Source organism: Bombina bombina, chromosome 2, assembly GCF_027579735.1.
Source record: "Bombina bombina isolate aBomBom1 chromosome 2, aBomBom1.pri, whole genome shotgun sequence".
NCBI lineage: Eukaryota > Metazoa > Chordata > Amphibia > Anura > Bombinatoridae > Bombina > Bombina bombina.
This window is the reverse complement of record NC_069500.1, coordinates 1,389,877,841-1,389,903,648: the sequence shown is the minus strand read 5'-3', so window position 1 is coordinate 1,389,903,648 and position 25,808 is coordinate 1,389,877,841. Positions and strand designations below refer to the sequence as shown.

General features: G+C 40.0%; 1 protein-coding gene across 1 annotated transcript in view; it reads right to left on the bottom strand.

Moving 5' to 3' along the window:
* The window catches only part of ATRN (attractin), an 868,210-nt gene that overhangs the window by 441,750 nt on the left and 400,652 nt on the right, over positions 1 to 25,808 (bottom strand). The window contains exon 21 of the mRNA XM_053700335.1: positions 25,474 to 25,568. Coding sequence (XP_053556310.1) covers positions 25,474 to 25,568 — 95 coding nt within the window. The remainder of the gene's footprint in view (positions 1 to 25,473; positions 25,569 to 25,808) is intronic.

Genomic DNA, 25,808 nt, shown 5'->3' with positions numbered 1-25,808 from the left:
TTTTAGAACTTTGTTAATGATTCTGTGGTTAGAATTATACTGTGTGACAAATAGTGGTTGTTTGTTAAATGTAGTTTCTTTCTGGCTATTATGTTGATCTGAGGTAGTGACTGTTGATAGCAAAAGTTCCCTATCAAGGTCCCTGGCTCTCTGTTGGCCCGAGTTAATTAATTCAGAGGGATACCCTTTTTCTAGGAATCTTGATGTGAGTATGCTTGCTTGTTTATTATATTGTTCTACTGTGCTGCAGTTCCTGCGTAGACGACAGAACTGACTGTACGGAATATTTGTTTTCCATCTTGTTAGATGGTTGCTTTGGAAATGTAAAAAATTATTACAGTCCACTTTTTTAAAAAAAGTGGATGTTGATAAATTACCTATTGCATCCCATGATAGTGTCACATCTAAAAATTCAATATTGTTTTTTTGTATATTATGTGTAAAACTGATACCCATACTGTTCCTATTAAGATGTGCAACAAAGTCAAGAGCCTCAGGTACTGAACCATCAAAAATAAATATTAAATCATCTATGTAACGGCCATAGAACACCAGATTGCCCCTCCATCGCGAGTTGTAGATATATAGATCCTCAAATTGACCCATAAAAAGGTTTGCGAAACTGGGGGCAAATCTGGTGCCCATGGCCGTTCCTTTGATCTGTAAATAAAAAGTGTCCAAAAACTGAAAATAATTGTGTTTCAGAATAAAATTAATAAGTGATAGCAAATAATCCTGTTGTTGTTCAGGCATGAAGAAGTCTCTATTCAAATACATCTGTGTGGAGGATATCCCTAGATTATGAGATATATTAGAATAAAGGGACCCCACATCACATGATAGCCACAGATAGTTCCCCTTGTTTTTAATGTCGGATATTTTGTTCAGGAGGTCTCTTGTATCTTTGATGTAAGAAGGGAGATTTATGACATATCTCTGGAGATAGATATCTATGTACTCCGATAGTTTATCAGTTATGCTATTCATGCCCGCTATGATGGGTCTACCTGGCGGGATTCTTTCGTTTTTGTGGAGTTTAGGCAGATGGTAATAATACGGTGTGCTGGGGTGGTCAGGTGTGAGATATCTTTTCTCTTTTTTTGTCAGGATATTCTCCAAAAGACCTTGTTCTAATAAAAGATTTAGTTTCTTTGTATAATCTGTAGTGGGATCGAAAGACAATTTAGTGTAGTAATTAGTGTCATCTAGGATCCGTCGGGCCTCTTTAATGTAATCAGAATAGTTCTGTAAAACTATGCCCCCGCCCTTGTCTGCCTGACGGATGACCAGATTTTTGTCATCCGTCAGGCTTCTAAGGGCCCTGGCTTCATTAGGCCATGTACGCTTTTTGCCTATAATTCTATTGGGCATAGACTCAAAGTCTTCTAAGACTAGTTGTTGGTATAGGTCTATATAGGACACTTCCTCTTTAGGCGGGTGGAAAGTTGACAGAGGTGCCAAAGAAGTATGAATTACTCCTTCGAACAGCTCTTCTGTTAATTGGCTAGGCTCATATGTTAATATGGAGGTGGAGTTTCTTGTTTGTTGTGTATCTAATAGTATCGGGGCCCCTTCAATGTTGTGTTTTCTCATAGCTTTGACAGCAAAGTACCTTTGTAACGCTAGTTTGCGAGTATATTTGTTGAGGTCAACAAATAATTCAAATATATTGTGTGAATTCGGAGGGCAGTAAGACAATCCCCTTCCCAACACCCTGATTTCATCGTCAGTGAGGGAATGTGAGGAGAGGTTAAAAATCCCTTTCTTTAATTTCTGAAGTCTTTCTTTTTGGTAGGTTTTCCCTCTCCCTCTCCTTCCCCGTTTGGGTAAGGTCTTTTCTTTTGATTGGTTGAGGGATTGGGTTTCCTCCATAGGGGTGCCAGATTGGGGGTCCCTAAAAAAACCTCAGATGACAGGTTTTATACGAACCAAAGCTTGTACAAAACAATGAATATCAGGAAGAATAGCAATCTTTCTGTGAAAAAGAACAGAAAGAGCAGAGATTTGACCTTTCAAGGAACTTGCGGACAAACCCTTATCTAAACCATCCTGAAGAAACTGTAAAATTCTCGGTAATCTAAAAGAATGCCAAGAAAAATGATGAGAAAGACACCAAGAAATATAAGTCTTCCAGACTCTATAATATATCTCTCTAGATACAGATTTACGCACCTGTAACATAGTATTAATCACAGAGTCAGAGAAACCTCTTTGACCAAGAATCAAGCGTTCAATCTCCATACCTTTAAATTTAAGGATTTCAGATCCTGATGGAAAAAAGGACCTTGCGACAGAAGGTCTGGTCTTAACGGAAGAGTCCACGGTTGGCAAGAGGCCATCCGGACCAGATCCGCATACCAAAACCTGTGAGGCCATGCCGGAGCTACCAGCAGAACAAACGAGCATTCCTTCAGAATCTTGGAGATTACTCTTGGAAGAAGAACTAGAGGCGGAAAGATATAGGCAGGATGATACTTCCAAGGAAGTGATAATGCATCCACTGCCTCCGCCTGAGGATCCCGGGATCTGGACAGATACCTGGGAAGTTTCTTGTTTAGATGAGACGCCATCAGATCTATTTCTGGAAGTTCCCACATTTGAACAATCTGAAGAAATACCTCTGGGTGAAGAGACCATTCGCCCGGATGCAACGTTTGGCGACTGAGATAATCCGCTTCCCAATTGTCTATACCTGGGATATGAACCGCAGAGATTAGACAGGAGCTGGATTCCGCCCAAACCAGAATTCGAGATACTTCTTTCATAGCCAGAGGACTGTGAGTCCCTCCTTGATGATTGATGTATGCCACAGTTGTGACATTGTCTGTCTGAAAACAAATGAACGATTCTCTCTTCAGAAGAGGCCAAGACTGAAGAGCTCTGAAAATTGCACGGAGTTCCAAAATATTGATCGGTAATCTCACCTCCTGAGATTCCCAAACTCCTTGTGCCGTCAGAGATCCCCACACAGCTCCCCAACCTGTGAGACTTGCATCTGTTGAAATTACAGTCCAGGTCGGAAGCACAAAAGAAGCCCCCTGAATTAAACGATGGTGATCTGTCCACCACGTTAGAGAGTGTCGTACAATCGGTTTTAAAGATATTAATTGAGATATCTTTGTGTAATCCTTGCACCATTGATTCAGCATACAGAGCTGAAGAGGTCGCATGTGAAAACGAGCAAAGGGGATCGCGTCCGATGCAGCAGTCATAAGACCTAGAATTTCCATGCATAAGGCTACCGAAGGGAATGATTGTGACTGAAGGTTTCAACAAGCTGAAATCAATTTTAGACGTCTCTTGTCTGTTAAAGACAGAGTCATGGACACTGAATCTATCTGGAAACCCAGAAAGGTCACCCTTGTCTGAGGAATCAATGAACTTTTTGGTAAATTGATCCTCCAACCATGATCTTGAAGAAACAACACAAGTCGATTCGTATGAGATTCTGCTAAATGTAAAGACTGAGCAAGTACCAAGATATCGTCCAAATAAGGAAATACCACAATACCCTGTTCTCTGATTACAGACAGAAGGGCACCGAGAACCTTTGTAAAAATTCTTGGAGCTGTAGCTAGGCCAAATGGCAGAGCCACAAACTGGTAATGCTTGTCCAGAAAAGAGAATCTCAGGAACTGAAAATGATCTGGATGAATCGGAATATGCAGATATGCATCCTGTAAATCTATTGTGGACATATAATGCCCTTGCTGAACAAAAGGCAAGATAGTCCTTACAGTTACCATTTTGAACGTTGGTATCCTTACATAACGATTCAATATTTTTAGATCCAGAACTGGTCTGAAGGAATTCTCCTTCTTTGGTACAATGAAGAGATTTGAATAAAACCCCATCCCCTGTTCCGGAACTGGAACTGGCATAATTACTCCAGCCAACTCTAGATCTGAAACACAATTCAGAAATGCTTGAGCTTTCACTGGATTTACTGGGACACGGGAAAGAAAAAATCTCTTTGCAGGAGGTCTCATCTTGAAACCAATTCTGTACCCTTCTGAAACAATGTTCTGAATCCAAAGATTGTGAACAGAATTGATCCAAATTTCTTTGAAAAAACGTAACCTGCCCCCTACCAGCTGAGCTGGAATGAGGGCCGCACCTTCATGTGGACTTAGAAGCAGGCTTTGCCTTTCTAGCAGGCTTGGATTTATTCCAGACTGGAGATGGTTTCCAAACTGAAACTGCTCCTGAGGATGAAGGATCAGGCTTTTGTTCTTTGTTGAAACGAAAGGAACGAAAACGATTATTAGCCCTGTTTTTACCCTTAGATTTTCTATCCTGTGGTAAAAAAGTTCCTTTCCCACCAGTAACAGTTGAGATAATAGAATCCAACTGAGAACCAAATAAATTGTTACCCTGGAAAGAAATGGAAAGTAGAGTTGATTTAGACGCCATATCAGCATTCCAAGTCTTAAGCCATAAAGCTCTTCTAGCTAAAATAGCTAGAGACATAAACCTGACATCAACTCTGATAATATCAAAAATGGCATCACAGATAAAATTATTAGCATGCTGAAGAAGAATAATAATATTATGAGAATCATGATCTGTTACTTGTTGCGCTAAAGTTTCCAACCAAAAAGTTGAAGCTGCAGCAACATCAGCCAATGATATAGCAGGCCTAAGAAGATTACCTGAACACAGATAAGCTTTTCTTAGAAAGGATTCAATTTTCCTATCTAAAGGATCCTTAAACGAAGTACCATCTGACGTAGGAATAGTAGTACGTTTAGCAAGGGTAGAAATAGCCCCATCAACTTTAGGGATTTTGTCCCAAAATTCTAATCTGTCAGACGGCACAGGATATAATTGCTTAAAACGTTTAGAAGGAGTAAATGAATTACCCAATTTATCCCATTCTTTGGAAATTACTTCAGAAATAGCATTAGGAACAGGAAAAACTTCTGGAATAACCACAGGAGATTTAAATACCTTATCTAAACGTTTAGAATTAGTATCAAGAGGACCAGAATCCTCTATTTCTAAAGCAATTAGTACTTCTTTAAGTAAAGAACGAATAAATTCCATTTTAAATAAATATGAAGATTTATCAGCATCAATCTCTGAAACAGAATCCTCTGAACCAGAAGAGTCATCAGAATCAGAATGATGATGTTCATTTAAAAATTCATCTGTAGGGAGAGAAGTTTTAACAGATTTTTTATGTTTACTAGAAGGAGAAATAACAGACATAGCCTTCTTGATGGATTCAGAAACAAAATCTCTTATGTTATCAGGAACAATCTGCACCTTAGATGTTGAAGGAACTGCAACAGGCAATGGTACTTTACTAAAGGAAATATTATCTGCATTAACAAGTTTGTCATGACAATTAATACAAACAACAGCCGGAGGAATAGCTACCAAAAGTTTACAGCAGATACACTTAGCTTTGGTAGATCCAGCACTAGACAGCGATTTTCCTGAAGTATCTTCTGACTCAGATGCAACGTGAGACATCTTGCAATATGTAAGAGAAAAAACAACATATAAAGCAAAATTGATCAAATTCCTTAAATGACAGTTTCAGGAATGGGAAAAAATGCCAAAGAACAAGCTTCTAGCAACCAGAAGCAATGAAAAATGAGACTTAAATAATGTGGAGACAAAAGCGACGCCCATATTTTTTTTAGCGCCAAATAAGACGCCCACATTATTTGGCGCCTAAATGCTTTTGGCGCCAAAAATGACGCCACTTCCGGAACGCCGACATTTTTGGCGCAAAATAACGTCAAAAAATGACGCAACGTCCGGCGACACGTATGACGCCGGAAACGGAAAAGATTTTTTGCGCCAAAAAAGTCCGCGCCAAGAATGACGCAATAAAATGAAGCATTTTCAGCCCCCGCGAGCCCAACAGCCCACAGGGAAAAAAGAGTCAAATTTTTGAAGGTAAGAAAAAATGATTAATTCAAATGCATTATCCCAAATATGAAACTGACTGTCTGAAAATAAGGAATGTTGAACATTCTGAGTCAAGGCAAATAAATGTTTGAATACATATATTTAGAACTTTAAAAACAAAGTGCCCAACCATAGCTTAGAGTGTCACAGAAAATAAGATTTACTTACCCCAGGACACTCATCTACATGTTTGTAGAAAGCCAAACCAGTACTGAAACGAGAATCAGCAGAGGTAATGGTATATAAATAAGAGTATATCGTCGATCTGAAAAGGGAGGTAAGAGATGAATCTCTACGACCGATAACAGAGAACCTATGAAATAGACCCCGTAGAAGGAGATCACTGCATTCAAATAGGCAATACTCTCCTCACATCCCTCTGACATTCACTGTACGCTGAGAGGAAAACCGTGCTCCAACTTGCTGCGGAGCGCATATCAACGTAGAATCTAGCACAAACTTACTTCACCACCTCCATCGGAGGCAAAGCTTGTAAAACTGAATTGTGGGTGTGGTGAGGGGTGTATTTATAGGCATTTTGAGGTTTGGGAAACTTTGCCCCTCCTGGTAGGAATGTATATCCCATACGTCACTAGCTCATGGACTCTTGCTAATTACATGAAAGAAATAAGGAATTGGAATAATTGTGCTTTATACAAAAAAATCATAACCACCACAAAAACAGAATTTATGTTTACCTGATAAATTACTTTCTCCAACGGTGTGTCCGGTCCACGGCGTCATCCTTACTTGTGGGATATTCTCTTCCCCAACAGGAAATGGCAAAGAGCCCAGCAAAGCTGGTCACATGATCCCTCCTAGGCTCCGCCCACCCCAGTCATTCGACCGACGTTAAGGAGGAATATTTGCATAGGAGAAACCATATGGTACCGTGGTGACTGTAGTTAAAGAAAATAAAATATCAGACCTGATTAAAAAAACCAGGGCGGGCCGTGGACCGGACACACCGTTGGAGAAAGTAATTTATCAGGTAAACATAAATTCTGTTTTCTCCAACATAGGTGTGTCCGGTCCACGGCGTCATCCTTACTTGTGGGAACCAATACCAAAGCTTTAGGACACGGATGAAGGGAGGGAGCAAATCAGGTCACCTAAATGGAAGGCACCACGGCTTGCAAAACCTTTCTCCCAAAAATAGCCTCAGAAGAAGCAAAAGTATCAAACTTGTAAAATTTGGTAAAAGTGTGCAGTGAAGACCAAGTCGCTGCCCTACATATCTGATCAACAGAAGCCTCGTTCTTGAAGGCCCATGTGGAAGCCACAGCCCTAGTGGAATGAGCTGTGATTCTTTCGGGAGGCTGCCGTCCGGCAGTCTCGTAAGCCAATCTGATGATGCTTTTAATCCAAAAAGAGAGAGAGGTAGAAGTTGCTTTTTGACCTCTCCTTTTACCGGAATAAACAACAAACAAGGAAGATGTTTGTCTAAAATCCTTTGTAGCATCTAAATAGAATTTTAGAGCGCGAACAACATCCAAATTGTGCAACAAACGTTCCTTCTTTGAAACTGGTTTCGGACACAGAGAAGGTACGATAATCTCCTGGTTAATGTGTTTGTTAGAAACAACTTTTGGAAGAAAACCAGGTTTAGTACGTAAAACCACCTTATCTGCGTGGAACACCAGATAAGGAGGAGAACACTGCAGAGCAGATAATTCTGAAACTCTTCTAGCAGAAGAAATTGCAACTAAAAAACATAATTTATGTAAGAACTTACCTGATAAATTCATTTCTTTCATATTAACAAGAGTCCATGAGCTAGTGACGTATGGGATATACATTCCTACCAGGAGGGGCAAAGTTTCCCAAACCTTAAAATGCCTATAAATACACCCCTCACCACACCCACAAATCAGTTTAACGAATAGCCAAGAAGTGGGGTGATAAGAAAAAGTGCGAAGCATATAAAATAAGGAATTGGAATAATTGTGCTTTATACAAAAAAATCATAACCACCACAAAAAAGGGTGGGCCTCATGGACTCTTGTTAATATGAAAGAAATGAATTTATCAGGTAAGTTCTTACATAAATTATGTTTTCTTTCATGTAATTAACAAGAGTCCATGAGCTAGTGACGTATGGGATAATGACTACCCAAGATGTGGATCTTTCCACACAAGAGTCACTAGAGAGGGAGGGATAAAATAAAGACAGCCAATTCCTGCTGAAAATAATCCACACCCAAAATAAAGTTTAACAAAAAACATAAGCAGAAGATTCAAACTGAAACCGCTGCCTGAAGAACTTTTCTACCAAAAACTGCTTCAGAAGAAGAAAATACATCAAAATGGTAGAATTTAGTAAAAGTATGCAAAGAAGACCAAGTTGCTGCTTTGCAGATCTGGTCAACCGAAGCTTCATTCCTAAACGCCCAGGAAGTAGATACTGACCTAGTAGAATGAGCTGTAATTCTTTGAGGCGGAGTTTTACCCGACTCAACATAGGCAAGATGAATTAAAGATTTCAACCAAGATGCCAAAGAAATGGCAGAAGCTTTCTGGCCTTTCCTAGAACCGGAAAAGATAACAAATAGACTAGAAGTCTTACGGAAAGATTTCGTAGCTTCAACATAATATTTCAAAGCTCTAACAACATCCAAAGAATGCAATGATTTCTCCTTAGAATTCTTAGGATTAGGACATAATGAAGGAACCACAATTTCTCTACTAATGTTGTTGGAATTCACAACTTTAGGTAAAAATTCAAAAGAAGTTCGCAACACCGCCTTATCCTGATGAAAAATCAGAAAAGGAGACTCACACGAAAGAGCAGATAATTCAGAAACTCTTCTAGCAGAAGAGATGGCCAAAAGGAACAAAACTTTCCAAGAAAGTAATTTAATGTCCAATGAATGCATAGGTTCAAACGGAGGAGCTTGAAGAGCTCCCAGAACCAAATTCAAACTCCAAGGAGGAGAAATTGACTTAATGACAGGTTTTATACGAACCAAAGCTTGTACAAAACAATGAATATCAGGAAGAATAGCAATCTTTCTGTGAAAAAGAACAGAAAGAGCAGAGATTTGTCCTTTCAAAGAACTTGCGGACAAACCCTTATCCAAACCATCCTGAAGAAATTGTAAAATTCTCGGTATTCTAAAAGAATGCCAAGAAAAATGATGAGAAAGACACCATGAAATATAAGTCTTCCAGACTCTATAATATATCTCTCGAGATACAGATTTACGAGCCTGTAACATAGTATTAATCACGGAGTCAGAGAAACCTCTATGACCAAGAATCAAGCGTTCAATCTCCATACCTTTAAATTTAAGGATTTCAGATCCGGATGGAAAAAAGGACCTTGTGACAGAAGGTCTGGTCTTAACGGAAGAGTCCATGGCTGGCAAGATGCCATCCGGACAAGATCCGCATACCAAAACCTGTGAGGCCATGCCGGAGCTATTAGCAGAACAAACGAGCATTCCCTCAGAATCTTGGAGATTACTCTTGGAAGAAGAACTAGAGGCGGAAAGATATAGGCAGGATGATACTTCCAAGGAAGTGATAATGCATCCACTGCCTCCGCCTGAGGATCCCGGGATCTGGACAGATACCTGGGAAGTTTCTTGTTTAGATGAGAGGCCATCAGATCTATCTCTGGGAGCCCCCACAATTGAACAATCTGAAGAAATACCTCTGGGTGAAGAGACCATTCGCCCGGATGCAACGTTTGGCGACTGAGATAATCCGCTTCCCAATTGTCTACACCTGGGATATGAACCGCAGAGATTAGACAGGAGCTGGATTCCGCCCAAACCAAAATTCGAGATACTTCTTTCATAGCCAGAGGACTGTGAGTCCCTCCTTGATGATTGATGTATGCCACAGTTGTGACATTGTCTGTCTGAAAACAAATGAACGATTCTCTCTTCAGAAAAGGCCAAAACTGAAGAGCTCTGAAAATTGCACGGAGTTCCAAAATATTGATCGGTAATCTCACCTCCTGAGATTCCCAAACTCCTTGTGCCGTCAGAGATCCCCACACAGCTCCCCAACCTGTGAGACTTGCATCTGTTGAAATTACAGTCCAGGTCGGAAGAACAAAAGAAGCCCCCTGAATTAAACGATGGTGATTTGTCCACCACGTTAGAGAGTGTCGAACAATCGGTTTTAAAGATATTAATTGAGATATCTTCGTGTAATCCCTGCACCATTGGTTCAGCATACAGAGCTGAAGAGGTCGCATGTGAAAACGAGCAAAGGGGATCGCGTCCGATGCAGCAGTCATAAGACCTAGAATTTCCATGCATAAGGCTACCGAAGGGAATGATTGTGACTGAAGGTTTCGACAAGCTGTAATCAATTTTAGACGTCTCTTGTCTGTTAAAGACAGAGTCATGGACACTGAATCTATCTGGAAACCCAGAAAGGTTACCCTTGTTTGAGGAATCAAAGAACTTTTTGGTAAATTGATCCTCCAACCATGATCTTGAAGAAACAACACAAGTCGATTCGTATGAGACTCTGCTAAATGTAAAGACGGAGCAAGTACCAAGATATCGTCCAAATAAGGAAATACCACAATACCCTGTTCTCTGATTACAGACAGAAGGGCACCGAGAATCTTTGTGAAAATTCTTGGAGCTGTAGCAAGGCCAAACGGTAGAGCCACAAATTGGTAATGCTTGTCTAGAAAAGAGAATCTCAGGAACTGATAATGATCTGGATGAATCGGAATATGCAGATATGCATCCTGTAAATCTATTGTGGACATATAATTCCCTTGCTGAACAAAAGGCAATATAGTCCTTACAGTTACCATCTTGAACGTTGGTATCCTTACATAACGATTCAATAATTTTAGATCCAGAACTGGTCTGAAGGAATTCTCCTTCTTTGGTACAATGAAGAGATTTGAATAAAACCCCATCCCCTGTTCCGGAACTGGAACTGGCATAATTACTCCAGCCAACTCTAGATCTGAAACACAATTCAGAAATGCTTGAGCTTTCACTGGATTTACTGGGACATGGGAAAGAAAAAATCTCTTTGCAGGAGGTCTCATCTTGAAACCAATTCTGTACCCTTCTGAAACAATGTTCTGAATCCAAAGATTGTGAACAGATTTGATCCAAATTTCTTTGAAAAAACGTAACCTGCCCCCTACCAGCTGAACTGGAATGAGGGCCGTACCTTCATGTGAACTTAGAAGCAGGCTTTGCCTTTCTAGCAGGCTTGGATTTATTCCAGACTGGAGATGGTTTCCAAACTGAAACTGCTCCTGAGGACGAAGGATCAGGCTTTTGTTCTTTGTTGAAACGAAAGGAACGAAAACGATTGTTAGCCCTGTTTTTACCTTTAGATTTTTTATCCTGTGGTAAAAAAGTTCCTTTCCCACCAGTAACAGTTGAAATAATAGAATCCAACTGAGAACCAAATAATTTGTTTCCCTGGAAAGAAATGGAAAGTAGAGTTGATTTAGAAGCCATATCAGCATTCCAAGTCTTAAGCCATAAAGCTCTTCTGGCTAAGATAGCCAGAGACATAAATCTAACATCAACTCTAATAATATCAAAAATGGCATCACAGATGAAATTATTAGCATGCTGGAGAAGAATAATAATATCATGAGAATCACGATTTGTTACTTGTTGCGCTAGAGTTTCCAACCAAAAAGTTGAAGCTGCAGCAACATCAGCCAATGATATAGCAGGTCTAAGAAGATTACCTGAACATAGATAAGCTTTTCTTAGAAAAGATTCAATTTTTCTATCTAAAGGATCCTTAAACGAGGTACCATCTGACGTAGGAATGGTAGTACGTTTAGCAAGGGTAGAAATAGCCCCATCAACTTTAGGGATTTTGTCCCAAAATTCTAACCTGTCAGGCGGAACAGGATATAATTGCTTAAAACGTTTAGAAGGAGTAAATGAATTACCCAATTTATCCCATTCCTTAGCAATTACTGCAGAAATAGCATTAGGAACAGGAAAGACTTCTGGAATAACCGCAGGAGCTTTAAAAACCTTATCCAAACGTATAGAATTAGTATCAAGAGGACTAGAATCCTCTATTTCTAAAGCAATTAGTACTTCTTTAAGTAAAGAGCGAATAAATTCCATCTTAAATAAATATGAAGATTTATCAGCATCAATCTCTGAGACAGAATCCTCTGAACTAGAAGAGTCCAAAGAATCAGAATGATGGTGTTCATTTAAAAATTCATCTGTAGAGAGAGAAGATTTAAAAGACTTTTTACGTTTACTAGAAGGAGAAATAACAGACAAAGCCTTCTTTATGGATTCAGAAACAAAATCTCTTATGTTATCAGGAACATTCTGCACCTTAGATGTTGAGGGAACTGCAACAGGCAATGGTACATCACTAAAGGAAATATTATCTGCTTTAACAAGTTTGTCATGACAATTAATACAAACAACAGCTGGAGAAATAGCTACCAAAAGTTTACAGCAGATACACTTAGCTTTGGTAGATCCAGCAGGCAGTGGTTTTCCTGTAGTATCTTCTGGCTCAGATGCAACGTGAGACATCTTGCAATATGTAAGAGAAAAAACAACATATAAAGCAAAATAAATCAAATTCCTTATAAGACAGTTTCAGGAATGGGAAAAAAATGCCAAACATCAAGCTTCTAGCAACCAGAAGCAAATGAAAATGAGACTGAAATAATGTGGAGACAAAAGCGACGCCCATATTTTTTGGCGCCAAATAAGACGCCCACATTATTTGGCGCCTAAATGCTTTTGGCGCCAAAAATGACGCCACATCCGGAACGCCGACATTTTTGGCGCAAAATAACGTCAAAAAATGACGCAACTTCCGGCGACACATATGACGCCGGAAACGGAAATGAATTTTTGCGCCAAAAAAATCCGCGCCAAAAATGACGCAATAAAATGAAGCATTTTCAGCCCCCGCGAGCCTAACAGCCCACAGGGAAAAAAGTCAAATTTTTGAGGTAAGACAAAATATGATAATTTAAAGCATAATCCCAAATATGAAACTGACTGTCTGGAAATAAGGAAAGTTGAACATTCTGAGTCAAGGCAAATAAATGTTTGAATACATATATTTAGAACTTTATAAATAAAGTGCCCAACCATAGCTTAGAGTGTCACAGAAAATAAGACTTACTTACCCCAGGACACTCATCTACATGTTTGTAGAAAGCCAAACCAGTACTGAAACGAGAATCAGTAGAGGAAATGGTAAATATAAGAGTATATCGTCGATCTGAAAAGGGAGGTAAGAGATGAATCTCTACGACCGATAACAGAGAACCTTATGAAATAGACCCCGTAGAAGGAGATCACTGCATTCAATAGGCAATACTCTCCTCACATCCCTCTGACATTCACTGCACGCTGAGAGGAAAACCGGGCTCCAACTTGCTGCGGAGCGCATATCAACGTAGAATCTAGCACAAACTTACTTCACCACCTCCCTTGGAGGCAAAGTTTGTAAAACTGATTTGTGGGTGTGGTGAGGGGTGTATTTATAGGCATTTTAAGGTTTGGGAAACTTTGCCCCTCCTGGTAGGAATGTATATCCCATACGTCACTAGCTCATGGACTCTTGTTAATTACATGAAAGAAACAAAACTTTCCAAGATAATAACTTAATATCAACGGAATGTAAGGGTTCAAACGGAACCCCCTGAAGAACTGAAAGAACTAAATTGAGACTCCAAGGAGGAGTCAAAGGTTTGTAAACAGGCTTAATTCTAACCAGAGCCTGAACAAAGGCTTGAACATCTGGCACAGCAGCCAGCTTTTTGTGAAGTAACACCGACAAGGCAGAAATCTGTCCCTTCAGGGAACTTGCAGATAATCCTTTTTCCAATCCTTCTTGAAGGAAGGATAGAATCCTAGGAATCTTAACCTTGTCCCAAGGGAATCCTTTAGATTCACACCAACAGATATATTTTTTCCAAATTTTGTGGTAAATCTTTCTAGTTACAGGCTTTCTGCCTGAACAAGAGTATCGATAACAGAATCTGAGAACCCTCGCTTCGATAAAATCAAGCGTTCAATCTCCAAGCAGTCAGCTGGAGTGAAACCAGATTCGGATGTTCGAACGGACCCTGAACAAGAAGGTCTCGTCTCAAAGGTAGCTTCCAAGGTGGAGCCGATGACATATTCACCAGATCTGCATACCAAGTCCTGCGTGGCCACGCAGGAGCTATCAAGATCACCGACGCCCTCTCCTGATTGATCCTGGCTACCAGCCTGGGGATGAGAGGAAACGGCGGGAACACATAAGCTAGTTTGAAGGTCCAAGGTGCTACTAGTGCATCCACTAGAGCCGCCTTGGGATCCCTGGATCTGGACCCGTAGCAAGGAACTTTGAAGTTCTGACGAGAGGCCATCAGATCCATGTCTGGAATGCCCCACAGCTGAGTGACTTGGGCAAAGATTTCCGGATGGAGTTTCCACTCCCCCGGATGCAATGTCTGACGACTCAGAAAATCCGCTTCCCAATTTTCCACTCCTGGGATGTGGATAGCAGACAGGTGGCAGGAGTGAGACTCCGCCCATAGAATGATTTTGGTCACTTCTTCCATCGCTAGGGAACTCCTTGTTCCCCCCTGATGGTTGATGTACGCAACAGTTGTCATGTTGTCTGATTGAAACCGTATGAACTTGGCCCTCGCTAGCTGAGGCCAAGCCTTGAGAGCATTGAATATCGCTCTCAGTTCCAGAATATTTATCGGTAGAAGAGATTCTTCCCGAGACCAAAGACCCTGAGCTTTCAGGGATCCCCAGACCGCGCCCCAGCCCATCAGACTGGCGTCGGTCGTGACAATGACCCACTCTGGTCTGCGGAATGTCATCCCTTGTGACAGGTTGTCCAGGGACAGCCACCAACGGAGTGAGTCTCTGGTCCTCTGATTTACTTGTATCTTCGGAGACAAGTCTGTATAGTCCCCATTCCACTGACTGAGCATGCACAGTTGTAATGGTCTTAGATGAATGCGCGCAAAAGGAACTATGTCCATTGCCGCTACCATCAACCCGATCACTTCCATGCACTGAGCTATGGAAGGAAGAGGAACGGAATGAAGTATCCGACAAGAGTCTAGAAGTTTTGTTTTTCTGGCCTCTGTCAGAAAAATCCTCATTTCTAAGGAGTCTATTATTGTTCCCAAGAAGGGAACCCTTGTTGACGGAGATAGAGAACTCTTTTCCACGTTCACTTTCCATCCGTGAGATCTGAGAAAGGCCAGGACAATGTCCGTGTGAGCCTTTGCTTGAGGAAGGGACGACGCTTGAATCAGAATGTCGTCCAAGTAAGGTACTACAGCAATGCCCCTTGGTCTTAGCACAGCTAGAAGGGACCCTAGTACCTTTGTGAAAATCCTTGGAGCAGTGGCTAATCCGAAAGGAAGCGCCACGAACTGGTAATGTTTGTCCAGGAATGCGAACCTTAGGAACCGATGATGTTCCTTGTGGATAGGAATATGTAGATACGCATCCTTTAAATCCACCGTGGTCATGAATTGACCTTCCTGGATGGAAGGAAGAATAGTTCGAATGGTTTCCATCTTGAACGATGGAACCTTGAGAAACTTGTTTAAGATCTTGAGATCTAAGATTGGTCTGAACGTTCCCTCTTTTTTGGGAACTATGAACAGATTGGAGTAGAACCCCATCCCTTGTTCTCTTAATGGAACAGGATGAATCACTCCCATTTTTAACAGGTCTTCTACACAATGTAAGAATGCCTGTTTTTTTATGTGGTCTGAAGACAACTGAGACCTGTGGAACCTCCCCCTTGGGGGAAGTCCCTTGAATTCCAGAAGATAACCTTGGGAGACTATTTCTAGCGCCCAAGGATCCAGAACATCTCTTGCCCAAGCCTGAGCGAAGAGAGAGAGTCTGCCCCCCACCAGATCCGGTCCCGGATCGGGGGCCAACATTTCATGCTGTCTTGGTAGCAGTGGCAGGTTTCTTGGCCTGCTTTCCCTTGTTCCAGCCTTGCATTGGTCTCCAAGCTGGCTTGGCTTGAGAAGTATTACCCTCTTGCTTAGAGGACGTAGCACCTTGGGCTGGTCCGTTTCTACGAAAGGGACGAAAATTAGGTTTATTTTTTGCCTTGAAAGGCCGATCCTGAGGAAGGGCGTGGCCCTTACCCCCAGTGATATCAGAGATAATCTCTTTCAAGTCAGGGCCAAACAGCGTTTTCCCCTTGAAAGGAATGTTAAGTAGCTTGTTCTTGGAAGACGCATCAGCCGACCAAGATTTCAACCAAAGCGCTCTGCGCGCCACAATAGCAAACCCAGAATTCTTAGCCGCTAACCTAGCCAATTGCAAAGTGGCGTCTAGGGTGAAAGAATTAGCCAATTTGAGAGCATTGATTCTGTCCATAATCTCCTCAAAAGGAGGAGAATCACTATCGACCGCCTTTATCAGCTCATCGAACCAGAAACATGCGGCTGTAGCGACAGGGACAATGCATGAAATTGGTTGTAGAAGGTAACCTTGCTGAACAAACATCTTTTTAAGCAAACCTTCTAACTTTTTATCCATAGGATCTTTGAAAGCACAACTATCCTCTATGGGTATAGTGGTGCGTTTGTTTAAAGTGGAAACTGCTCCCTCGACCTTGGGGACTGTCTGCCATAAGTCCTTTCTGGGGTCGACCATAGGAAACAATTTTTTAAATATGGGGGGAGGGACGAAAGGAATACCGGGCCTTTCCCATTCTTTATTAACAATGTCCGCCACCCGCTTGGGTATAGGAAAAGCTTCTGGGAGCCCCGGCACCTCTAGGAACTTGTCCATTTTACATAGTTTCTCTGGGATGACCAACTTGTCACAATCATCCAGAGTGGATAATACCTCCTTAAGCAGAATGCGGAGATGTTCCAACTTAAATTTAAATGCAATCACATCAGGTTCAGCTTGTTGAGAAATGTTCCCTGAATCAGTAATTTCTCCCTCAGACAAAACCTCCCTGGCCCCATCAGACTGGGTTAGGGGCCCTTCAGAAATATTATTATCAGCGTCGTCATGCTCTTCAGTATCTAAAACAGAGCAGTCGCGCTTACGCTGATAAGTGTTCATTTTGGCTAAAATGTTTTTGACAGAATTATCCATTACAGCCGTTAATTGTTGCATAGTACGGAGTATTGGCGCGCTAGATGTACTAGGGGCCTCCTGAGTGGGCAAGACTCGTGTAGACGAAGGAGGGAATGATGCAGTACCATGCTTACTCCCCTCACTTGAGGAATCATCTTGGGCATCATTGTCATTGTCACATAAATCACATTTATTTAAATGAATAGGAATTCTGGCTTCCCCACATTCAGAACACAGTCTATCTGGTAGTTCAGACATGTTAAACAGGCATAAACTTGATAACAAAGTACAAAAAACGTTTTAAAATAAAACCGTTACTGTCACTTTAAATTTTAAACTGAACACACTTTATTACTGCAATTGCGAAAAAACATGAAGGAATTGTTCAAAATTCACCAAATTTTCACCACAGAGTCTTAAAGCCTTAAAAGTATTGCACACCAAATTTGGAAGCTTTAACCCTTAAAATAACGGAACCGGAGCCGTTTTGAACTTTAACCCCTTTACAGTCCCTGGTATCTGCTTTGCTGAGACCCAACCAAGCCCAAAGGGGAATACGATACCAAATGACGCCTTCAGAAAGTCTTTTCTAAGTATCAGAGCTCCTCTCACATGCGACTGCATGCCATGCCTCTCAAAAACAAGTGCGCAACACCGGCGCGAAAATGAGGCTCTGCTTATGCTTTGGGAAAGCCCCTAAAGAATAAGGTGTCTAAAACAGTGCCTGCCGATATTATTATATCAAAATACCCAGATAAAATGATTCCTCAAGGCTAAATATGTGTTAATAATGAATCGATTTAGCCCAGAAAAAGTCTACAGTCTTAATAAGCCCTTGTGAAGCCCTTATATACGATCGTAATAAACATGGCTTACCGGATCCCATAGGGAAAATGACAGCTTCCAGCATTACATCGTCTTGTTAGAATGTGTCATACCTCAAGCAGCAAGAGACTGCTCACTGTTCCCCCAACTGAAGTTAATTGCTCTCAACAGTCCTGTGTGGAACAGCCATGGATTTTAGTGACGGTTGCTAAAATCATTTTCCTCATACAAACAGAAATCTTCATCTCTTTTCTGTTTCTGAGTAAATAGTACATACCAGCACTATTTCAAAATAACAAACTCTTGATTGAATAATAAAAACTACAGTTAAACACTAAAAAACTCTAAGCCATCTCCGTGGAGATGTTGCCTGTACAACGGCAAAGAGAATGACTGGGGTGGGCGGAGCCTAGGAGGGATCATGTGACCAGCTTTGCTGGGCTCTTTGCCATTTCCTGTTGGGGAAGAGAATATCCCACAAGTAAGGATGACGCCGTGGACCGGACACACCTATGTTGGAGAAAAAAGGGTGGGTCTCATGGACTCTTGATAATATTAAAGAAATGAATTTATCAGGTAAGTTCTTACATAAATTATGTTTTCTTTCATGTAATTAGCAAGAGTCCATGAGCTAGTGACGTATGGGATAGCAGATACCCAAGAATTGGAACTTCCACGCAAGAGTCACTAGAGAGGGAGGGATAAAATAAAGACAGCCAATTCCGCTGAAAAAATAATTCACAACCCAAATCAAAAGTTTTAATCTTTATAATGAAAAAAACTGAAATTATAAGCAGACGAATCAAACCGAAACAGCTGCCTGAAGTACTTTTCTACCAAAAACTGCTTCAAAAGAAGAAAACACATCAAAATGGTAGAATTTAGTAAAAGTATGCAAAGAAGACCAAGTTGCTGCTTTGCAAATCTGATCAACAGAAGCTTCATTCCTAAAAGCCCAGGAAGTTGAAACTGACCTAGTAGAATGAGCCATAATCCTTTGAGGCGGGGATTTACCCGACTCTACATAAGCATGATGAATCAAAGACTTTAACCAAGACGCCAAAGAAATGGCGGAAGCCTTCTGACCTTTCCTGGAACCAGAAAAGATAACAAATAGACTGGAAGTCTTCCTAAAATCTTTAGTAGCTTCAACATAGTATTTCAAAGCTCTAACTACATCCAAAGAATGTAACAATCTTTCCTTAGAATTTTTAGGATTAGGACATAATGAAGGAACAACAATTTCTCTACTAATGTTGTTAGAATTCACAACCTTAGGTAAAAATTGAAAAGAAGTCCGTAACACCGCCTTATCCTGATGAAAAATCAGAAAAGGAGATTCACAAGAAAGAGCAGATAACTCAGAAACTCTTCTAGCAGAAGAGATAGCCAAAAGGAACAATACTTTCCAGGAAAGTAATTTAATGTCCAGAGAATGCAAAGGTTCAAACGGAGGAGCCTGCAAAGCTTTCAAAACCAAATTAAGACTCCAAGGAGGAGAGATCGACTTAATGACAGGTTTGATACGAGACAAAGCCTGTACAAAACAATGAATATCAGGAAGATTAGCAATCTTTCTGTGAAAAAGAACAGAAAGAGCAGAGATTTGTCCCTTCAAAGAACTTGCAGACAAACCTTTATCCAAACCATCCTGAAGAAATTGTAAAATTCTAAGAATTCTGAAAGAATACCAGGAAAATTTATGAGAAGAACACCAAGAGATGTAAGTCTTCCAAACTCGATAATAAATCTTTCTAGAGACGGATTTACGAGCCTGTAACATAGTGTTAATCACTGAGTCAGAGAAACCTCTATGACTGAGGATCAAGCGTTCAATCTCCATACCTTCAAATTTAATGATTTGAGATCCTGATGGAAAAATGGGCCTTGAGATAGAAGGTCTGGTCTTAATGGAAGTGTCCAAGGTTGGCAACTGGCCATCCGAACGAGATCCGCAAACCAAAACCTGTGTGGCCATGCTGGAGCCACCAGCAGTACAAATGAACGCTCCAATAGAACTTTGGAGATCACTTTTGGAAGAAGAACTAGAGGCGGAAAGATATAAGCAGGATGATAATTCCAAGGAAGTGACAACGCATCCACTGCTTCCGCCTGAGGATCCCGGGATCTGGACAGATACCTGGGAAGTTTCTTGTTCAGATGAGAGGCCATCAGATCTATTTCTGGAAGACCCCATATTCGAACAATCTGAAGAAAAACCTCTGGATGAAGAGACCATTCGCCCGATGTAACGTCTGGCGACTGAGGTAATCCGCTTCCCAATTGTCTACACCTGGGATATGAACCGCAGAAATTAGACAGGAGCTGGATTCCGCCCATACAAGTATCCGAGATACTTTTTTCATGGCTTGAGGACTGCGAGTCCCCCCTTGATGATTGACATATGCCACGGTCGTGACATTGTCTGTTAGAAGAGGCCAAAACTGAAGAGCTCTGAAAATCGCACGGAGTTCCAAAATGTTGATTGGTAATCTTGCCTCCTGAGATTCCCAAACCCCTTGCGCTGTCAGAGATCCCCATACAACTCCCCAACCTGATAGACTCGCATCTGTTGAGATCACAGTCCAGGTTGGACGAACGAAAGAGGCCCCTTGAATTAAACGATGGTGATCCATCCACCAAATTAGAGATGATCGAACATTGGGATTTAAGGATATTATTTGTGATATCCTTGTATAATCCCTGCACCACTGGTTCAGCATACAAAGCTGGAGTGGTCTCGTGTGAAAACGAGCAAAAGGGATCGCGTCCGATGCAGCAGTCATGAGACCTAAAATCTCCATGCATAATGCTACCGAAGGGAACAATTGAGACTGAAGGTTTCGACAGGCTGAAACCAATTTCAGACGTCTCTTTTCTGTCAGAGACAAAGTCATGGACACTGAATCTATTTGGAAACCTTTAAAAGGTTACTCTTGTCTGAGGAATCAAGGAACTCTTTGGTAAATTGATCCTCCAACCATGTCTTTCAAGAAACAACACAAGTTGATTCGTATGAGATTCTGCAGAATGTGAAGACTGAGCAAGTACCAAGATATCGTCCAAATAAGGAAATATCGCAATACCCTGTTCTCTGATTACAGAGAGAAGGGCACCGAGAACCTTCGAAAAGATCCTTGGCGCTGATGCTAGACCAAATGGAAGAGCAATAAACTGGTAATGCTTGTCTAGAAAAGAGAATCTCAGAAACTGATAGTGATCTGGATGAATTGGAATATGCAGGTATGCATCCTGTAAGTCTATTGTAGAAATATAATGCACTTGCTGAACAAAAGGCAGAATAGTTCTTATAGTCACCATTTTGAATGTTGGTATCCTTACATAACGATTCAATATTTTTAGATCCAGAACCGGTCTGAAAGAATTCTCTTTCTTTGGTACGATTAATAGATTTGAATAAAACCCCAGACCCTGTTCCAGAACTGGAACTGGTATTATTACCCCAGCTAATTCTAGGTCTGAAACACATTTCAGAAACGCCTGAGCCTTCACTGGATTGACTGGAATGCGTGAGAGAAAGAATCTTCTCACAGGCGGTCTTACTTTGAAACCTATTCTGTACCCTTGTGAAACCATGTTCTGAATCCAAATATTGTGAACCAAATTGATCCAAACATCTTTGAAAAATCGTAACCTGCCCCCTACCAGCTGCGCTGGAATGAGGGCCGCACCTTCATGCGGATTTAGGGGCTGGTTTTGACTTTCTGGAAGGCTTGGATTTATTCCAGACTGGATTAGGTTTCCAACCGGAAACTGTTCCTTTAGGGGAAGGATCGGGCTTCTGCTCCTTATTCTGACGAAAGGAACGAAAACGATTAGCAGCCCTGTAATTACCTTTAGATTTTTTGCCCTGAGGCAAAAAGGCACCCTTCCCTCCAGTAACAGTTGAAATTATAAAATCCAACTGAGAACCAAACAACTTATTACCTTGGAAAGAGAGAGAAAGCAAAGTTGACTTAGAAGTCATATCTACATTCCAGGATTTAAGCCATAAAGCTCGTCTAGCTAAAATAGCTAAAGACATATACCGGACATCAACTCTAATGATATAAAAAATGGCATCACAGACAAAGTTATTAGCGTGTTGAAGAAGTTTAACAATGCTATATGTAATATGATCTGTCACTTGTTGCGCTAAAGCCTCCAACCAGAAAGTTGAAGCTGCAGCAACATCAGCCAAAGAGATAGCAGGTCTAAGTAGATTACCTGAACATAAATAAGCTTTTCTCAAAAAAGATTAAATTTTCCTATCTAAAGGATCTTTCTGCCTTAGGAATAGCAGTACGTTTGGCTAGAGTAGAGATAGCCCCATCGACTTTAGGGATTTTATCCCAAAATTCCAATCTATCAGATGGCACAGGGTACAATTTCTTAAACCTTGGAGAAGGAGTAAATGAAGTACCCAGACTATCCCATTCCCTAGCAATCACATCTGAGATAGCATCAGGAACTGGAAAAACTTCCGGAATTAATACATGAGGTTTATAAACCGAATTTAAACGTTTAGCAGTTTTAGTATCAAGAGGACTGGACTCCACCATATCTAAAGCAATCAAAACTTCTTTAAGTAATGAACGAATAAACTCCATCTTAAATAAATATGAAGATTCATCAGTATCAATATCTGAGGTAGAATCTTCTGAACCGGAAAAAACCTCATCAGAAACAGATAAGTCAAAATTCATCTGAAATGTGTTTTGAAAGACCTTTTACGTTTACTGGAAGGAGGAATAAAAGACAGAGCCTTCCTAATAGAATTAGAAACAAATTCTTTTACATTAACAGGAACATCCTGAACAGTAGATGTTGAAGGAACAACAACAGGTAAAGGATTATTACTAATGGAAACACAATCTGCATTGGAAAGTTTATCATGACAGCTTTCACAAACTACGGCTGGAGGAACAGTTACCACAAGTTTATAACATATGCACTAAACTTTGGTAGAACCAGCATCAGACAGCGTCTGTCCATTAGTGGATTTTGATCCAGAGTCAGGATGAGACATCTTGCAATATGTAATAGAAAAAACAACATATAAAGCAAAATTATCAAATTCCTTAAATGACAGTTTAGGAATGGGAAAGAATGCAAAATAATAAGCTTCTAGAAACCAGAAGCAATGAAAAGAAAATGTTTAAATAATGTGAGTAAAAAAGACGCCCACATTTTTTTTGGGCGCAAAAAAATGTCTGAATACGCATACGTAACAGAATACAACTTCCGACGTAAATTACGTCACCGGAAATGACAAAATTTTTAGCGCCAAAAAAAGACGTAATAAAAAGAAACATTTTCTGCCCCAGCGAGCCTAACAGCACGCAGGAAAAAAATGGCCAAATGAAATTTTTCAAGGTAAGAAAAAATAATTAAATGCATTATCCCAATAATGAAACTGACAGTCTGTATAGAAAAGGAATACTGATTATCCTGAATCAAGGCAAATATAAGTTTATAGACATATATTTAGAACTTTACATATAAAGTGCCCAGCCATAGCGCAGAGTGTCACAAAAAATAAGACTTACTTACCCCAGGACACTCCTCTACATGTAGTAGATAGCCAAACAAGTACTGAAACGAGAATCAGTAGAGGTAATGGTATATAAGAGTATATCGTCGATCTGAAAAGGGAGGTAGGAGAAGAAATCTCTACGACCGATAACAGAGAACCTATGAAATAGATCCCCTAGAGGTAGACCATTGTATTCAAATATCAACGAAGAATCTAGCACAAACTTACTTCACCACCTCCACGGGAGGCAAAGTTTGTAAAACTGAATTGTGGGTGTGGTGAGGGGTGTATTTATAGGCATTTTAAGGTTTGGGAAACTTTGCCCCTCCTGGTAGGAATGTATATCCCATACGTCACTAGCTCATGGACTCTTGCTAATTACATGAAAGAAATATTAATTTAGACACACAAACTGACTGGGTTATTAATCAAATCCACACTGTCACCAAGATAATTCACAGTATTAATTTTGACTGCAAATTTCGATTCAGTTTTAGTCTTTTGACTAAAATGCCATTTTAGTTTTAGTCGTATTTTAGTCATCTGAATTGTTTTCGTTTTTGTCTAGTTTTAGTCAACTGAATCTCCAGTAGATTTTAGTCAACTAAAATCTAAGGGGTTTAATTAAAGTGTAATGCATTATTTAAGCATTTCTCTATAATTTGCAAACTGATTATATACTCCAGGAGTAAACATAACACCGGTTATTATTTATGGTATTGAGGTTTAAACATGCAATACAGACACAGATTTAGCCCTTGTGATATATAACATCTTTATTAAACTTAAATAATACCAAGTTTCATAAACAAACAGAAGTGCAACTTTAAAATATAAAAAAACAAAACTGTAAACTGTATTGGCTGTATTGCACATATTACCCAATATAAAACTTTAACAGTTCTCTGTTAATAATTAAAACAAGTATCAAGTAACTCAACACAACAAAAAGTTTCTGCAGCTAGCACAGGCACAGCATAACTTAAACCCATACTCGTGGGTTATGCTTATTTCTATAGGAAGAATCAATTGATTGTTCACAGATTCAAAAGATTTTCGGCAACGATATTAGCACTGCTCTAGAACTTCCAAACTCATTATATACTCCTTGAGTAAAGGTTTATTAACCTGCTTTTATTTATGTTATTAAGGTTTGAACATGCAATACAGACTTAACAGATTTAACTGTCGTGGTATATAACATGTCTTTATCTTAAAATTTATTAAAATTAAGTTTCGAAAATTTGACAAAAGAGCAGTAATTATATATAGATTGATTATAACACCTTGCATAAAATGTTTTTGTCCGCAAATTTTGATTAAGTTTTAGTCATAGTCTTTTGACTAAAATGCCATTTTAGTTTTAGTCGTATTTTAGTCATCAGAATTTCTTTAGTTTTATACTCATTTTAGTCGACAAAATTAACACTGATAATTCATAGTTAATAGGACCCAAAACACTGTCAAATAAAAACAAGCGGTTTTCTAATACTCAAATATATCAGAACTTTCTAAACGACACAGTAAAAAATGTTGCTGTATTTCCTGCCATGTAATATGGGAATACAAATTTCCCTTTGACTTGAATATTATGTGCTATTCCAAATCAAATACTTCATTTCCTACATGGAAACAAAGAGCATACTGTAACAGGTCCACCAATACCGCAGAGATGGAAAATATTAGACTCCTGCACAAGGATTAAAAGCTAGTGGTTTCCTTTCTAGAGAGCACAGCCAGAGCAGGTTCCCTAGAGTTTTCTTCTTTGAATTTTAAGATTTCAGTAGAACACAAGACTATAAAGCTAGCAGAAAGATGACAGTTTGTAAGTATCCAACAAAACCCCTATATATGAACGCTGCCCTAGGGGAGATAGTGGGAGTGCACACTTGACATACACAGCAAGACACACATACACTTTATCTGGGGGGAGAAAAACAACAAGGGGAGAAAGGCACAAACATATATGGAGAAAATAAAATGATGAAGGAAGAACAGAATTGTCAGTGACCAAAAAATAGTAGTCAGCATGGAGTTAAAAGATCAACAAATGACTACAAATTTGTTTTGCAGGCAGGGGTTACAATTATTAGAATCCATTAAAAAAAAAAAAAAAAAAACACTCACTTCTTCTGGTGTTGCCACAAAATTAATCGCAGTATAGTAGCGATCATCTTCTTGGGACAGGCTAAAAGTGAACTGGTAGTCAATAAGCAAAGTATCTGTATGAAAAGAGAAAGTCGTTAAAATGACTGTACACTAAACACAGTAGTATCATTCTTTGATATTGGTATATTAAATAAAACAGATTTAAAGGGCTATGCATCCCAGTAAACTATAGCAAGGAAAGCTGCAATGCAAAGTGCATTAGAAAAAACTATTTATGCTCCTTCAAAATGGTGAGAGCCCAAGAGTCATGGCTGCGGGAACATTCCCCTCCCGGCCACTAGGAGGCGGCAAAA